At 44.3% G+C, this 18,081-nt stretch overlaps 7 protein-coding genes across 9 annotated transcripts in view; 3 read left to right on the top strand and 4 right to left on the bottom strand.

Annotated features, from left to right (window-relative positions):
- Positions 1-65: 65 nt before the first annotated feature.
- On the top strand, positions 66-362 carry RB195_022279 (uncharacterized protein; the record flags this gene model as incomplete). Its single annotated transcript, XM_064209348.1, has 1 exon — positions 66-362. One exon carries the CDS (start codon positions 66-68, stop codon positions 360-362), a length of 297 nt encoding a protein of 98 aa, XP_064065229.1.
- A 1,969-nt stretch (positions 363-2,331) lies between these two features.
- On the top strand, positions 2,332-4,042 carry RB195_022278 (uncharacterized protein; the record flags this gene model as incomplete). Its single annotated transcript, XM_064209347.1, has 2 exons — positions 2,332-2,455; positions 3,690-4,042. The coding sequence occupies 2 exons, from the start codon at positions 2,332-2,334 to the stop codon at positions 4,040-4,042; spliced, it is 477 nt and encodes a 158-aa protein (XP_064065228.1).
- A 619-nt stretch (positions 4,043-4,661) lies between these two features.
- RB195_022277 (uncharacterized protein) lies at positions 4,662-5,147 on the bottom strand (the record flags this gene model as incomplete). Of its 2 annotated transcripts, none has more annotated exons than XM_064209346.1 (1): positions 4,662-5,147. In XM_064209346.1, one exon carries the CDS (start codon positions 5,145-5,147, stop codon positions 4,662-4,664), a length of 486 nt encoding a protein of 161 aa, XP_064065226.1. The 2 variants fall into 2 exon arrangements, with proteins under 2 accessions (XP_064065226.1, XP_064065227.1); XM_064209345.1 differs by having other exon boundaries at positions 4,662-5,030.
- A 225-nt stretch (positions 5,148-5,372) lies between these two features.
- The window catches only part of RB195_022273 (uncharacterized protein), a gene marked incomplete at both ends in the record, with an annotated part of 19,663 nt that continues 6,954 nt past the window's right edge, over positions 5,373-18,081 (bottom strand). The window contains 3 exons of one of the 2 annotated variants that reach the window (XM_064209340.1): positions 5,373-6,293; positions 8,404-8,473; positions 10,897-10,964. In XM_064209340.1, the coding sequence (XP_064065224.1) occupies positions 5,373-6,293; positions 8,404-8,473; positions 10,897-10,964 (1,059 nt within the window). Of the gene's footprint in view, positions 6,462-8,403; positions 8,474-10,896; positions 10,965-18,081 lie in introns of those variants that run through there. The other variant, XM_064209341.1, reaches the window with a different exon arrangement.
- Positions 6,407-6,628, bottom strand: RB195_022276 (uncharacterized protein; the record flags this gene model as incomplete). Its single annotated transcript, XM_064209344.1, has 1 exon — positions 6,407-6,628. The coding sequence occupies one exon, from the start codon at positions 6,626-6,628 to the stop codon at positions 6,407-6,409; it is 222 nt and encodes a 73-aa protein (XP_064065225.1).
- RB195_022275 (uncharacterized protein) lies at positions 16,052-16,519 on the bottom strand (the record flags this gene model as incomplete). Its single annotated transcript, XM_064209343.1, has 1 exon — positions 16,052-16,519. The coding sequence occupies one exon, from the start codon at positions 16,517-16,519 to the stop codon at positions 16,052-16,054; it is 468 nt and encodes a 155-aa protein (XP_064065223.1).
- Positions 17,031-17,291, top strand: RB195_022274 (uncharacterized protein; the record flags this gene model as incomplete). Its single annotated transcript, XM_064209342.1, has 1 exon — positions 17,031-17,291. One exon carries the CDS (start codon positions 17,031-17,033, stop codon positions 17,289-17,291), a length of 261 nt encoding a protein of 86 aa, XP_064065222.1.

Genomic DNA, 18,081 nt, shown 5'->3' with positions numbered 1-18,081 from the left:
GAGGAGTATAACTTGAAGGCTCCCAAATCGTGGAAACTTCGTCATACATATACCTCGGGCGTTCAATGAACGTGGAAAACGACTTGAAGGAAGAACTGAAGCAGCATCGGAGCATGAAAGCCGCGTGGGCAGCATTCGCAGCCGTCAGGGAAGCTACGGACCAAGTGAAGGACCAAGACCTTCGTGCCCATTTGTTCGACTCGACAGTTCTTCCAGCGCTCTGTTACGCAGCGGAGACGTGGGCAGACACCGCTGCCACGTCTAGGAAGCTAATTACTACCCACAGAGCTCCTGAGAGATGTCTTCTAAAATTTAACCGGCGCACACAACACCTAGCCGATCTTCGCAGCTCCGACTTATAGAGGAATGTCCCGTCTTCGCGACCCAGCGGAATATGTATCGAAAGCAAAACATATTATAGATGGGCCGGTCACATCATGAGAATAATCGACGGCAGATGGACTAAAAGAACGCTAGAGTGGATCCCAAAAGATGTTAAACGCCCTCGAGGGAGACCGCCAACGAGATGGGGTGTTGTGTTCGCTACACGGATGGACCAGTTGAGAGCTCAGCTGGATGCGGCTCAAGGACCTCGTCAACGTCACTTACAAAACTTGAGAACATCTTGGATGACAATGGCGAGGGAACGAAACGAGTGGAAGAGATGCTGGGGCCCGCACGTCCAGTGAAGACGGGCCATTTAATCAAATCTGAATCAAATCAAATCAATTGAAATGTTAAGAACAGTCCAGCACAAAACATCCTGAAGGCCCGATGTTCAGACGTATATATACAAGTGAGCTTTAATAAAAAGAAAGCTTTAATAGAAAAAAACTACTTTAATTTTACAGAAAATATCACTACTGTTAATTTTTATTGGTCGGTAAACGCGGGCGAAGCGAACACCACAAAAAGTGAAGTCGGGTTTTAGCTGGACGTTCAGACTGGTTACCAATAATGCGCTTGCACATTGAGGTCATTCCACTCCAACACCTCAGCAAGTCACTGGAATGAACAAGCCTTCCTATTCATTTTCTATTTTCGTCAGTATCGATGTTATTGTCTGTGGGCTTTCTTGATGTGGATCCGCGCACACTTTCGTAAATGTGTACAGCCTCGCCTATTTACAGATGTTCTGTCGCATTTGATCGATCAATGTGAATGAACCTTATCGCTTCCACGTTCAGGAGGAATAGTCGTCTACATCGCCTTATGTGGCGGGATCAACCACATTAACGTCTGATTAGTAGCGAAAAAAGATGATCAACATCTCTCAAACCTCAACTTGACCACGTTCTGAGACGTGCCATTTCACTTTCATTCGATAGAAAATCTTGAAGGCATCACCTAACGATTCTGGGGTGTGACTAATGACTGCACGGGGTTATAGATTGCAGAAACGGGTGCGAATGCAGTAGAACATCGAAGGTTCCGGGACGCTGTTTTCTATGAGGCGTTTTGTTGGTGCGCACCCGTGTGCACGCACCGCATCTTAAGGGCAGTTTTCTGCGGCAGTTAGGAGGAAATGAGCGTTATCCCACAAGTTTCTGCAATCTACAACCCTGTATAGTCATTAGCCATCGGAAATCCATACCACCCCAGATTCGTGGGGTGATGGCTTTAAGCTATTTAGAACACCGCTCTCTACTGCGACAAACATCTGCTCATTCTCAACTCTAAGATACGATTCCACAAAAAAAAAATTCAAGAAGAACCTCAATACCTGGCAGGTCTGAAAGACGGGCGGTGCAGTACGAAACTCCGCCAATTTTTATCTATGGCGGAGTCTTTCCCAAAATAATTTACGAAAGAACTGTTTTTTTTTACATATTGTTGAAGAAAGCTTCCATCAACGCTCGGCTACAACAAGTGGCGACAAAGATTGAAGAATACAACCCGTCAAGGAACATTCCTGGGTGTAGGAGCGCTTCGTTTGATTCTGAATGCGCAGATGAGGCAGCAACAAGAGATTATCAATACCATCATGGAACGAACCTTCTCCACCGTATCTATCAGCTCCACTACCGCAATATCACGACTATCGAGTTCGTCAGCAACTTGTTTTCAACACGACCGGAGTTCAGCTTAGATCCAGACAATGGCTGCCCCACGCCGTCAATTACTCACGATTAAGGAACTACAGACTTCCGAAAAGATACCATAAAAAACTATTTTACCTAAGGAGACTTCCGAAATTACCTCTGAAGACATTGAAGAAACTAGCTATTTGGAAATAAGACGTTACTCTTCGTCCGCTACACTCGCTTGAAGATATAACGCAATGGCGAATCACTTCGTGACTACATCAGATTGGTCAAATGACGACGTAAGATGGCCGAGTTCAACGACATCATAACCGAGCAGATGAAACGCCTCGCATGGATCTGTGGCCTTACCCCTCCAGAAGGCGCCGACATATGTGTACTTGCTCTACACAAGATGCTCACAGCCGTCGGTAAATGATCTCTGCGCAAGGATTCAACAGTTCATTGAAATTCGGCAAGATGCGAATCTCTTTGGAAACCAACTTTCGTCCTCACCTTCCGTAGTCGGCGTCGTCCTTATTAGGAAGAACCAAACTCGGGATCTGGCTTCGTAGTTCTTCTACAGTGGAGGATCGCCCAGGGCAACGACTGAAACTTTATCAACAAGACGTGCTATTACAGGTCGATTGGACACAAGAGAGCTTCCTATTTCTTACTTATTTATTGTCTGTTGCTAAATTTCTTTCAAAAACGCTCGTATATTCCCTTACTTTCTGTCCTGTGTTTTTCTTACTTCCTTCATCCACTGCTCTGAAGTGCATAAATAAAAAAATAAACCAATTAATTAGTTAACTGACATAAATGAATAAATAAACTTCGCCAGAAAGAAGAAACCACATTCAGAAATGCACAGAATTGCAGGCAACGTTGTTACCGTCGCCTCTGCAGACATCAAAATCAGATAGATCAAGCGCATCTATCGAAGGGAAAATCAACGGATCTACCGTACGCATGCGCCTTCATGAAGTCACCAACTGAACTACAAGGACTAGATCACAATAGTTGCTACCACCTTTCATAATGCTAAAATTCGCGAGTGACAAGCGCTCGCGGACACTTTGTGTGCAACTTCGACATTGATGGGTAATCGGGAGAGAAAATTGCTATCTAGCTTGTGCAATGTTGCTACTGGGACTCTGGATTACACAACATAAATTTCTCTTTCAACGATTCTGTAAAGGATACAGAAGGCAAGGCTCACATTGAAGCCAGATCTAAACCCTCTCTTCCAGGTGAGCCGCCTTCTTCCATATGCCACTCTTTCTCACATCTCACACGAGATAGATTATTTGGTGTCTGCTAACCTACTATCGCCTGTCGACAGTTCTGAATGGGCTGCTCCTATTGTTGCCGTTCGGAAGAAAAATAGTTCTGTCTGGCTCTGTGCGAACTTCCCAACTGGACTGAACTGCGTACTTGAGCAGCAACATCCCCTGATTCCAACACGCAACGCCAGTTTCCCCAGGCTGAATGGAGATTACTATTTCTTCAGCTTTTCCTCGCCGAAGCATACTTCCAGATGGAAATGGATGAAGACTTACGCCCGCTGATGGCGATTAACACATACCGAGGAGCCTGCATGAAATCGCTGCCAACTTTGACGACATCGTCCTGGCAGAACTATTGAATTTCTTCCCTGTGCAGAAATTCTTCCGCTTTGTCCGCGGACGTCACTTTGTGCTGGAGACGTATCGCAAGCCACTTATCTTTACCCTCGAAACTGCGCAGAAGATCTCAGTCTACAGTGCCAACCGTCTTCAACGATACGCTACTCAATCACAACTTCACTGTTCGAGTACGTCAACAACAAGGGAATGATTCTGCAGAAGTGGATGCATTATCACAATTCATTCTCATCACAACCGTTGGAGAAAGATGACTATGTAATTGCTAACGTCGATGCCGAGCTCAACGCCGATTTCGCCGACAAATGCAACCATCTTTCTGTCTCCTCCGAAACCTTCCGGACAGCCACAACCGTCTTCTCCAGCAAGTGATCAACTACATCAGTACTTGACTCTGATTTAATATCGATAGCAGCTCTGCAATTTAGCACTACTACATCCATCGAGATATGCTAACAAATTTTAACAACTGTCTGCTGACCGCCAGTCGCATCGTGATACCGAGGATATTGAAACACCATGTGCTCTCGTCTCGTCAAGGCTCATCGGCTCTCACTCTACGCCAAGGATCTCCTTAGATTTCAGTTACACTCCTCACCAAAGAAATGTGGGCTCGAAGTGTTCCGAAAAGATCCAGATGAGAACCCTCGACGACCGCAATTATCGCCCTTGCGAGAAAGGTCTTCGCACAGTTCAGAAACCGACAGATATTTGTCATTGACAATGGCACATAGTTTAAATCTACATCGCACGACTTTCTTCCGTTTTCGTGGAAACATGCATGTTCGTTCGCTTCACTTGTACCGGCAAAGCATTGAACTAGCAAAACTGTTTGTGAACACACTGAGACAGGACAGGTATAGTTGAAGGAGAGGAACCGATAATTGGTACACTTCAGATATTTCTAATACTGTTTCACGCCATGTTCGTTTGGACCGGATCACGTGTCAACTGCCGAAAACTACTACTTGGCTTAATCGGCGGCCTGATGTCATCGCCTGACGCGATTACCCGCATCTTCGCTGAGGTGTGCCGTCCTTGAACATAGCTCAGCCCAACTTTCTCGATCTTCTTGCACAGAATCAACCCATTCGTCGCTATTCCATATTCTGCGGAACCTTACGTCTCGCCTGAACTGCCTATCCACGCCGAGTGTCTTCAGGTCCTCTTTCACCACCTCAGTCCAGAACTTCCGTTTTCGGCCAGGCGGCTTCTTCCAGCCAGAACAGGACAAACTCCTCAAAACTCGTTGAACAAGGCGATGTGCCAGCCTCCTTAATATATGACCAAATAAGCAAAGACGAATTACTCTAGTCACTTTCGATGGCGGTGCAAGACGTTCATATCTTCCACGTGTCATCCGCCGGTATACCACACCCGTTTCTGCGTAAAGATCTTCATTGTGGCATACCCTGGGCCAAAAGTAGCCAAGTAGCCGTCTGTGCAGCTTTCGTTCCGTGCAATCGAGCCTCTCCATCGCCGTAGATGGTGCTGCTCAAGTCTCCAATCCGTACATCATAATGGGGCGAATTGCGGATAGGTAGACTCGCAGCTTGACTTCGTTGGTGATGGATCCACCACAGGCATTCCGTTAAGGAGATAAACGCAGAAGTGGCCTTAGCGCATCTTTGCTGAATATATTTCTCGTAGATGCTGTTGTTCTTCAGCGTACAGCCTAGATAACAGAACTCATCGACGAGTTCTATCGAGAAGATCCACATCTGCTGCAGGCTGCAGCCAGCTTTGTCAGAAGATTTATAACATGTTGAAGTTTCGTTCTGTTTTCCGTGACTATAACAACATTGTTGGCGTACTCGAGATCAGTCAAGGGGCACTCTGATGGTGTTAAGACGATGTCAGGAGGATACTGATCTACTGTTCTTCGCATAATTTGGTCAAAGGCGAAATTGAACAAGAAAGGTCCTGCCACTGTCCCTTGTCTTACTCCAGTTACCACCTCAAACAGATTTGTACATCCAGCTGGTTTTAGAACTGCAGCAGTTGTTCGTTGATTCATGTTATGAAGCAAGCGAACGAACTTTCCTGGTACTCCAGGAACGTGGCGAAGCGCGTTGAGAAGACGGCCTCGGTGAGGAGAGTCGAACGCGGCTTCAAAGTACAGAATAGCTAATTGCATCAGCTTCGAATACCGCTCCCAGATTTCGATCAATCTCTTAACGATGAACACCTGGTCAATCGTAGATCGGCCAGGACGAAAGCCAGCTTGCTCGTTGCGCGTTGTTTCTTCGCGATGCTTAATGAGTCGCTGCGGGATAATCCGTTCCAATACATTGTACATAACACGCAGCAAAGAGATTTCTCGATAATTTCTAGGGTTCGCGACGGATAACTTCTTGTGGAGGGGAATTATGATAGCGTGTCTCCACGAATCAGGTATCCTTTCGTCGATCCACATTGAACGGATGATCTTTGTCACACGAATGCGAGATGGAGAAAAATATTTCAGCATTTCTGCGCTAATCCCGTCGTCTCCACCAGATTTTCCATTTTTCATCTCTTGGATACAGAGCAGAACCTCCGACTCGGTCGGTGGTTCGTTGTTAACCGCATATTTCGGCCCATGAACGTGCTCGAGTTCAGTAGCTGACGGCGCTTGCTGGTTCTGCAAAGTCTTGAAGTGATGTCTACAAATTGGAAGGGTTGCTCCATCGACAGCCTTTCCACTAGCAGTGTTGAGGATTGGAGAACATCTTTTCATTTTGAAGCTATACTTCTTTAATAAATCAGCTCTTTCCGCGGGTTCTTGTCCTCCTTTTCCAACTCCTTCGCTCTTGACGCCCACTCGTTATCTCGGTCTTGTTCCAGTTGGCGACGCAAGTTCCTTCTAAGACGCTTTCCCTGGTTGAAGTCACCAGTGCTGCGCGCGACACATACAGAACTGTACCGGGATCGTTTCTCTTGCAGCGTCTTGGATGCACTTTGTGAAGGAATCCGCATCACTAAGCTTCTTCATGGTCCGTACTCCAACATGAATAGACACAAGTTGGTCCTTATCCTCAGCGGTTTTCGTAGGTGCGTGAGCACTTACGATACAGAATTTACACCTGCGATCTCGCAGTCGTGAAAAAGCGCATCCATAGGCCGCAGCATATTGGTGTAATTTTCGATGCTGATGATGGGCCGATTTCCGATGCATGTTTCTTGCAGCGCAACAAACGGCCCACAGAGATATCGCAGAAGCCTAGACAGTTTGTTGGAGTTCACTCGATAGTGTTCGGCAGTTCAGCGCGACGAATCGAATGGCTGTTGTCAAAGATTCTGTACTCCCTTCTGGAAGTTGACCTTTCAGGTTATGGGGTCTGGCAATGTGCTGGACGACAGAACCTTTTTGCAATGTTTGGGAATCGCCATATAACAATGCGGATTATAAAGCTTGTATGATTCCAATGCGTACACTCGAACGCCTGATTGCGTTGAGTTACGGACTTCAGACTGTGCGGTTTTCGCTTCGCTCTCCTTCACTGATCAATGAAAATTAATAGTAGTGTATTATTCTCTGAAGTTAGATTTGTGGTAATCTAACAACGCTTTCTTCCTCTTTTTTATTATAAATAAAGACGAAAGACTTCATAGTTTTCTTTCTAAACTCGTCAGTTCTACGCTTGAAGAGTATTAAAAATTCAACTCCGAACACTCCTTCAATGTCAATTTAAGGTAGAAACAATTTGAAAGTACTACTCGAAGTATGGGATTTCATCTTGTTTTTCCCTAACAGTTACCAACAACGAATGATGATTCAATATGAAATGACGTGGACGACATCATCGTTCTAATAAAGATAACGTTCCACGTCTGATCATATAAACAGCCTGCGCTATTTAAGCAGTCTCTTGCATGCGTGTTTCCACTTTCTGATGAAATGATGTTACCATCGTGAGGGAAACGTGCAAAGAAGTAGATGCGCGGAGATGTCGTGGAAGTGAAACGCAACACGGCTAGTGGCCACAGGAATGAAACGGTACGCAGCGCACATTTACCTTCTGCAACATCCTCACGAAGTTACTGCGTGATTCTACCGCACCAAAGACCAACTCCACAACACTGGACCCGTCGCACCCCATTTCACAGTTTTGTGGCGCCTGCGCAACAATCCTTCCTGAATTTCGTCACACACACACACACACACACACACACACACACACACACACACACACACACACACACACACACACACACACACACACACACACACACACACACACACTCGCTAGTTATGTTTTTAAGGCAACACAACATTTTGAGGGGTCGTCTGTTGAGCATCAAGATCACGTAGATAATTAATGTGTATATATATATATATATATATATACATATATAATTAGTGTGCGTATATGTATATATATATATGTATATATATGTATTATATATATATATACATACATAGATACTTGGTGTACGTGTATATATATACATGTATATATATACATATATATATATACACATGTATATATATATGCATATGTATATATATATGTATATATATATGCATGTATATATATATATGTATATATATATATATGTATATATGTATATGTATATATATGTACACGCACACCAATTATCTACGTGACCCGTTTGTTTCACATAACATGTGCAACATGATACTAAACATGAGCATTACCATTACCTACCTGTCCATGTATTCTTATACAAGCCTTCTACGTAAACGTAAATAAAGCGTAGTTCGAGTAGGTTCTGATCTAGCCACTGACCTTGAGAAAGTTGAAGCGTTCCTTATTCCTCTCAAACTCGATCCTCTGGTTCTTATCAAGTGCATCGAAACTAAAAAAAGAATGAGCATAACAGGAGAAAATAAATGAGTGATAAATTAACGTCCTTAGTGTACTATGATTTCGTGACTGCTGCAATTCAATCGCAGAAATCTCAATGAATTTCTACTTAGATGTTGGAAGATAGTATTTTTTCATAGCGTGTCAGTGTGCTGTTATTGGACGAAGTATTTCCTCTGAGTGCGAGATGGGGACAAAGGTTGCATGATATGTCCACGGCATGGCATAATCCTCTCGCTCCGCACCTATGCATGTATCAAAGCCATACAGTAACAGACATTCACTCACGTATTGACAATTATAACAGTTTTTCTCAGAAATAATGGAAAATGGTGATAAAAGACAAATACACATTTGTGCAAATATTGTTGCTATTATTCATCAAGAAATCAAAGAGAAAAGAAGAAGACGGTAGGATTGATCCTCAATGACCAGCTCTCACGCTTTCCCAGTAAAATCACATTATAACCGAGCAGACATCATCAATTGATCAATCAATTATCAAAATTCGCGATTCGTATTAGGTGAAGTAAAAAGTTGTGAGCATTTTTTCGCTTTATTTCAACGGTGAAATCAACATAGCTAAGACTAACCGACTTAGACCAAATATGCGCCGTTTTGTTCGATAATTTTTGTCCGTTTTTCATGACAATTTCATAATTTCGCAATTGAAAATGTCCGCGTCCTTATTAGCTAACGTGATTACTTTGCGTCACCTCATTTTCACAAGCCTCTCTTGAGGCCAGTTTTCTACCATCAAGAAAATTTTGCAAATGCTCGAAAAGAGATAGTCACTTGGTGCTAGGCCTGGACTATACAGCGGGTCGATAGAACCACCTACCCAAACCCTTGCAGCTTTTTGTTGTTAAAGATGTGTGCGGTCTGGCGTTATCTTGATGGAACGCAATACTTTAGTGAGGATAGTTATCCTGCAAGTTCCAAACCTTTTTGCAGCCTAATTTATTTCCGGACAGAAGGACCTTCTATATCTCTGACCTCCTAGAAAAAAAATTTTAAAAAAAGAGAAAAAAAGAAAAGAAAAAGATAAAAAAGAAAAAAGAAGATAAGATTTCCTGAAGGTAATATCCAGAAAAAAAAATCACTCCGCCTTCTCATCAGAACACCACACAAAATAACATGGACTTGTAACTACATCACGCTTTAATTTCCACGAATCTCTTTCATTAGAGGTATCACAGGCGGTTAGTCGCAAGACTACGTGGCGCGTCCTCAGATGGCGGATAGGAGGCTAATCACGGAGCAAAAGCGATCCATTCCCTTCCTTGAGGCGCGTGGGGATTCAGGGGATGGACTCCCTGTTTCTGCTGTGCCAGGATGAACTCATAATATCCCGCGCGTCGGTCCGGCCACAAACCTGCAATCAAGTGAGTGAGAGGTGCAAGGAAGGCGGTTTCGAGTCGCCCCCAACAAATGAGCTCCACCTGTTCACGAATAATTGGTCGGTGGTTCTTCGCTGACCGTGGTGTACTTTGGTCGTGACTGATGACGGTTCTCCAAGATGTTGAAGTGTTCCCTCCAGATGGTTATGATTTGTTTCCTGACAGCGACTCCGTTGCCAGTGTTGGGGACTGGAGAACATCCTTTCATCTTGCCGCTATACTGTTTCAACAAAGTATAGGCGTTCCGCAAGTTCTAGTCTTTCCACTATTTTCAAACTCCTTCGCTCTTGACGTCCAGTCGTTCTCACCGTTACGTTTCAACTGGCGACGCGTCTTACTTCTAAAATGCTTTTCCTGGCTGAAACTGCTAGTGCTGAGAGCGACGCATGAAGAAGTTTACGTGGATTTTGTTTCCGCAGATGCAAAGGCAAACTTTTACCGCGGCAATAGAACCGAGAGCGTTCCCCTTGCAGCATTCTGGATGCACTTTGTGAAGGAATCCGCGTCGCGAAGCTTCTTCCTGGTCCGTACTCCAACAAGAATAGACACACGTTGGCGGAATTTCGTTCTGCATTCTTCGTCTTTCAAACATGCCATGTGGATTTTCGGTTGAAGAGGAACTTCTGGGTTCGTACTGTGGAATCTATCTTGAAGCTGGGAAGAACTGGAAGGGCAGAGTCGAACGCGACGTCTCAAACAGCTCTAAATTTTCGCATGTCTTACTGAGGAATGTTTCTCATCAAAACGTAGTCGAGCTGATTTTTATGAGCTCTCTTCCGTTTGCGCTGCTTTTCAGGCGTCAGTAAGGTTGATCCCCTGCCTCTTGAGCTGATGGCGTCGTTCATTTCTTTTAAACGTAGAAGGGTTGATGAGGCGCGTCTGTTCACATAAGTCGACCAGACGGTCACCGTTGTCCGACGTGCGCTCTGCCGGATAATACCCTTTTCCTAGCATATGTTATTGTTGTTCAAATCTCATCTTCGCATTTGCATCGATTCCTATAATGACCACGTACTGGGTGGGTATTTTAGACATCACCGCATTGAGTTCATCACAGACCTCCTTATTGTTCTCCGACAGCATCTTTTTGCAACATATGGGAATGTTTCGCCAAGTAACAGTTCTAGTTATATAGCTCGTACGTTCCCAATGCGTACATTCGAATGCCTGATTGATTTAGTTACAGCAGGAACAGCACGAGCAAGTAGCAATCAGACTTGTATACGCGGCTTCTTTTGAAGTATATTATATGAATTATTTATTTTCATTGGAATTATTTTCATTATATGATCGTAATTGTGTGAAGATACATCTTCTTTCAAAGAAAGGAGATACACTTCAAACGTCGTAGTGAAACCTTATTGGTTCATCAACTTAAACAAACATTAAATAGGTTACAGGCATACCCTCTTGTAGTACCTCTTCAAGCATCCATGTTCAAATGTTTTGAATACACTGATGCTAAGCAATGAGCACATCACTAACTTTTCCAAACACCATTGAACATTTTCCATTCGTCTCTTCGCTATTTTTCCTAACCAGCGCCAGCACCACTGTTTGGATAAACTTCTATTTGAATAAATAATTTATATTTCAGAAACACTAGAACATGTTCAGTCGCTGCATCCATCGTTTTCTATCGCGAACACAAACATACACACACGCACACACACACATCTGATTTAGCTCACTTGTATATGCCAGTCTGAACGTCCGGCCAAAGCCGGACTTTAGACATTCTGTGGTGTTCGCTTCGCTCCCCTGTACTGATCAATGAAAATTAATAGTAGTGCGTTATACTCTCAAATTAGAATTGTGTTGATCTAACGATTCTTTCTTCCTCGATTCCTTTTTTTTATTATAAATAAAGGGGAAAGATGTTATAGTTTTTTTTTTTAAACGAGTCGGTTCTACACTTGGAGAATATTCAGACTTCAGCTTCAAACACTCCTTCGATTTGAATCAATTCATCATCACGATCACAATTTGAAAGTATTACTCAAAGGATAGGTGTTCCTTCTGTTTTCCCCTAGCAGTTACCACAGAATGATGTTTTACCATAAAATGACGTGAACAACATCGTAGTACTGATAAAGATAACGTTCCTCCCCATATCACATAAACTGCTTGCTTCTATTTAAGCAGCCGCTTGCATGCGTGTTTCCACTTTCTGATGAAGTGATGTTACTATCGTGAGAGAAACGTGCAAAGAAGTAGACGCGCGAAGATGACGTAGATGTGAAACGCAACACAGCTAGTAGCCGCAGATATGAAACGGTTGCAACGTCACATTAACCTTTTGCAACACCATCACGAAGTTACTGTGTAATACTACCGGACCAAAGAACACCAATTCCACACCACTCGACCCATCGCACCCCATTTTACAGTTTTGCGGCACCTGCGCACCAATCCGACGCCGCGGGACCCGTTGCACCCCCCTTTCGGAATTTCGTCACACACACACTCGCTAGTTATGTTTTTAATCCATTATTGAAATGATTAGAACTGGCCAACACAACATCTTGAGGAAAGGACACACACATACACACACATACACACGCATGCACACATGCACACATACACACATACACATACACACATACGCACATACACACATATACACACATACACACACCACACACACATACATACATACACGCATACACACACACACGCATACACACATACACACACACGTACACACAAACACGTACACACATACACACATACACACATAGACGCATACACACATACACATGCACACACATACACACACATGCACACACATACACACACATACACACGGACTAACTTCGTACCAGTCCAGTCCAGTCTGGGTCCAGTCAAACGTCCGGCTAAAGCCGGACCTCAGAATTTTTGTAGTGTTCGCTTCGCTAGCCTACACCGACCAATAAAAAATAACAGTAGTGACTTTTTTGTAAAGTTATAACCGTCCTTTTTATCAACCCTTTTTTCAATTTTCTTCGTCGAAAATTTAGGCATAGGATGATAGATTTCATGATTCGTGACTGAATTCGACGAAACATGTGGATGCATCGTTCTTCAGCTGAATCTGCGAAAGATGATGTTCATGCGGAACGGATGGGTCTCGGATGCCCCATTCACGCTCAACGGAATGAACATATTCGAGTGCGCCAGCTACGTTTATCTGGGTCGGAAATTGAACATGATGAACGACCTGACCCCCGAGCTGGGCAGTGAGCGGCTTGGGGAGCGTATAAGAGCATCGAGGATGTGGAGAAGAAGACCAATAACACCGCACTCCGTGCTCACCTCTTCAACACCACCTTACTTCCTGCTTTGACCTCTGCTTCGGAAACCTGGACATTTCGCAAGCAGGAAGAAAACGCGGTGAGCGTCATTGGACGCGCAATTGAGAGAGTGATGCTACGAGTATCCCCTTTCACGCACGTGAGGGACGGGATTTGATGTTCTCTCCCACGTCAGCGACCGACGATTAGAGACGTCGCTGTGTTTGTCAAGGAAAGTAAAATAAGGTGGGCCGGACACATGATGCGCTTTAACGACAACCGTTGGACCAGAGCCGTGAGCGACTGGGTTCCCCGCGATATTAAGCGCACTACAGAAAGACCGCCGATCCGATGGTCAGATTTCTTTACGAAGTCCTTCGAAGAAAAATATGATGCTCTTCGTGTCCCACGTGAAAAAAGGAACCACTGGGCGACCCTAACACGCGATCGGGACAAATGGAAGGATTACTGGTGTCCGCTCGACCAGTTCGAAGATCAACGGGAGTCAAGGTGATCAAGGTGATACCCGGACAAAATGAAGCAAATCCTTAGTTGGAGTGCTGTGAGTTTTGGAAGATTCTTCACCTATTACGTCAGAAGATTTTTGGAGTGCTATAAACTGTCCTTTTTTAAACGGAAAACTCAGATATGATATCATTTATTATGTTGCATCGTTTCACATTATACGCATAATCCCGCTTTCCTTACTTGTTCTGAGCTTCGCTGGCCATCTCGCCTTTATCTTCTTGCAACAAGCTGGACGCAACCAATCATAAAATGATCAGATAGAAAATTTGTATTCCAAAGATCTTGCCATTCAATTTGCACCATGCTCCAGTAAGCGTTGTCGCAATGGAAGCAGCCCTTCAATCTAACATACTTTATCAGTAGTTACCATTAGTTGGGTAGCGCTCCTGTCGGAGTTCAGCAGTGGAGCTGCTCCACGCCCGCCACTAGGTAGCTCTGTTCGGGCAGCAAGACGCTAATATATTCAATTCTCGCTCAATTCATCTTCTAGGATGGTAAACCTTGTGGAGAATAACAATTTGTCATTTCTCCTCAGGAGATTTTTCCTCAAAGTCTTTTTTTATACGTAAAAAAAACTTTTTAAAAAAAGGTACAAAGGAAAAAGGACGGACAGCAAGTCGTCCTCATGAAAATCGATAATCAAACCCTACTCTGCTGTGCAATACACAGCTCTACTGCAAGACCAATTAAGAGCCCTTACGTGGCTTACAGAAGGATCGAACACCATGGACGCAAAGCACGATTCAGAGAACTCTCCTATTAGAATTAAAAGTGAGAGAGTGTAAGAAGCGCGTGTGTTTCGAATGTCAAGGAAGATATCATACATCCTGATGCTTCGAAGCGACGACAGCTACAGCAGCATCAACACCACGACAGGAGAAACCAGTATCCGTCATTAGAGGACAGGAAAAGCGAAGGTTAATCAAAAACCAAACTTTACTTCAACAACGACTCATCAGTTGAACAATCAACATCGAGAACAGAACACGGCGCGTATCGAACAGCAAGACGATGCAGTAGCTAGACTCCATTCGAGCGAAAGTATCCTTTGTATTCAAGAAACATATCTACCGATAGGAGAAATCATCATTATGGATCCCCCACGGCGTAGATTGAGGAAAGTAGCGGCACTATTAGATTCGGGTGTCTTACACTGATCGCTGGCAGAAAAACTATGTCTACCAACATTAAGTACGACAACTTTGCGCGTACAGGAATGCATAAGCCGAAAGGTACCCATGGAGATATGGGACGACAAAGAAGATCCATATTCGTTAGAACTTCTCACCTGCACCAAGCTCACTTGCAATTTTCGAACTCCTCCAGTGCTAGATGAAGATGTCACGTTTATCATCAAACGCAATCTGAACGTCAATCGATGCAATGCATGTGCAAGCGTGCACAGCTGTTAAACCGTTGATTTTATTGGGAAGTGCTCAACTGTGGTAACTCATACGAGAAGACCAAGCTCAAATACGCGAATGCCTCTGAGACATAAGGTGTCCAGTGAATATGCCGCCGGACACGCAAACATACCTCGACGAGGTCACCCTTCAGTCGCTCATGGAGCGGCAGACAACCGTCTTAGATGCTCTTCTAGCCGCAGAGACGCAGAAAACTGCGCAGTTACGAGGAAATATGTAAAGAAGAGTGGTGTGAGCTGTCGAAGTTACCGAATAAGTAAAACAATAATAGTGTCAGATAGTACATGGGATTTTGTAGGGTGTTCTAATAAAGAAAGGGAGTGAGTTTGTCTTTATATCACCTTCAAAGTCTAGAAATCTTATCAAATTTGAACTCTCTCTTCCTGTAGGTTCCAAGAAGTCAGAGATACAGAAAGTCCCTCTGTCCAGAAATAAATAAGGCTACAAAAAAAGCTTGGGAGTTACAGGATAACGATAATTCTCATTATCGTTACTTTTGAAAGCTGGAATATTCCGTTTTAACAAAAATTTTTACGCACGTAATTTGAAGCTATTAGATACATTCTTATCTCATACTTTACGCGAAGATTTCTCTTGCTTTTGGTACGGTTACAATGTTGAGTTGAGATCACCTCACGTCACAAAATTGTAGCGAATGTCTCTGATTCTCCAATACAATTTAGTAGATAATGAATTATATCCTAGCCGGTGATGCAGCACATGATTAGCGGTAGGTAAGCAGAGTCAGCTATTTAGGTGCCAACGAAAGTGAATCTCTTTAGGACATGTATCATTGCTGATTGCTCTGACGAGGCATGACCGGGGCATGCTCGAAATTCCGCCGAGACTCTCTTTACTCGCACCCACATTTCCTCCACTCTACGGGTAGGGTGGGGAAGTGTAGATGGAGCCACGGACGCGGAGAATACTTCCTTTCGATCCTTCACATTCTGCCATTTGATGCGCTGTGTTTCAGTCTCTCCCTTGGACGGAAGATTTTCAAGTCCATAACGAGCAAATGGTGTTGGGCAGCGACATGGTCTGTAGAGACGACTTCTGAATCCTGCAGAAGTTGGTGATCCCATCGGCATAACATCCAGAAGTCTATTTGTGTTTGACGACCGCCCCTAGTGTATGTGATCAAATGCGATTTTCTTTTCCGATACTGCGTGTTAGCAATGATCAAGTCACTTGCAACAGCATACTCCAGGATTCGCAACCTGTCGTCGTTACAAGCTCCATAGCCGTATCCTCCATGACCACTCTCGAACCCGTCTTCCCGAGGACCGACATGTCCGTTGAAGTCTTCTCCGATTAGAAGTTCTTCTCCTTCCAAAAACTGGACGTACTGCTCCAGATCTTCCCAAAAGCACGCCATCTCTTCTTCACTACAATCCACATGGTGGCGCATGAGCAGAGACGACTCGCAACTCCACTTCTCCTGTGTCTACTTTTGCAGCCATTAGGCGATCCGATAGTCGAACCACCCCGTGGTAGATGAGCTTGTAGCCATAGCCTAAATCCCTTGACTTGGAGCCTTTCCAGCAAGTCTCCTGTACACAGCATATGTCAACACGGCGTTTTCTGAGACTGTCTGCCAGTTCACGACTTCCACACAGAACATATTGTAGACATTAGCAGTATGACGCGACGGGGTGTTGTCCTCGGTCGGCTTGTCGCACTAGCAAGCTAGCAGCATGGCACCGGAATCGTACCTCCTCACTTAGCTGGCCCGTAGTCTCGGTCCTAGGACCGGGACCGTACAAAAAACCATTACGAGCGGCAACACCTCCACATTCACGTTAGTCATCATCATCGTCATTCATCAGAATGCTTCGAAACGAGAAGGAAGGACACGAGTGTAGCAAGGATATGCATATGAGCGCTTAACCAGGTCGGTCAATAGGTCGCTTAAGTTGGAAATGTGCAAGTCGCGAGGGAAAACGACCCCTTCAAGAGAAGAGTTGGGAACTCTTATTGTCGAGATCGAAAGCATGCTAAATACACGACCTCTAGTATACGTGGGAGCGGAGAACGATTCGCAGAGCGTTTTGCGACCTATTGACTTCATTCAGAATGAGTTTGCAGTACCATCTCCGCTTCAAACAGGAGATGCTCAGACAGATGATTCCGACACCGCAACGCCAGCCGAGTGGCTGGCTTCACAGGCGAAGCTACAATAAACGTCAATGAAAGCTCTGACATAATCAGAGCAAATTTGGCAGCAATGTCAAGAGCAGTACCTGACGCCTATACGAGAGAAGCACCAACCAGATGTAACAACTAAGCGCGGATCGCGCACTACTCCAGAGATGAGACAAGTAATGTTGATCTGTGATGACCTCGATACACGTGGAAAATGGGTCGCGTGGTTGAACTTATGAGAAACAACGAAGGCACGGTTAGAAAGGCATCTGTCATACTATCTTCATGAGGAAGGTCAGAAGACCACTAAATCGGTTGGTGCCTCTGGAGCTGGAACTCGACGATTCGGAGACGAACTAGGATCAGGCCAGCAAACTCCGGGAAATTCGCAGGGAACCGCACAAGAAACCACAGTAGACGATCAACTAATGGGAACGAAACCGTCACGTTATAACCTTTGTCAGACGAGAAGGTTGGACTATAATAAACTGACACGTAACCTCAGCACTGTGTCAGTCATGTCAGTAACATGTACAGCGGTGGCAACAGAAGTAGGTACCACAACACAGTTAATTCAAAGTACTTCCCAGAATAGAAGCCTAGAGAGCCGTAAATTCCCATCTTCTAACTTCATAACTCCGCTCAATATATCAAGCAATATATCGACATTCCTCATAGCCGTAGGAACTCCCATCAGTACTTACCAAATAGTGCGTATTCAATTGAAAGAACTGGAAGACGAACCCCGCAACCTTTTAGGAGGGTTAACATGTATATCATGACCGAATCGGAACAAGGACCATTACGGTTCAATCAAGGCGGGCCGAA

The sequence above is a fragment of the Necator americanus genome, chromosome X, assembly GCF_031761385.1.
Source record: "Necator americanus strain Aroian chromosome X, whole genome shotgun sequence".
NCBI lineage: Eukaryota > Metazoa > Nematoda > Chromadorea > Rhabditida > Ancylostomatidae > Necator > Necator americanus.
Note: the sequence above shows the minus strand (reverse complement) of the source record. Positions and strands in the feature narration are given on the sequence as shown.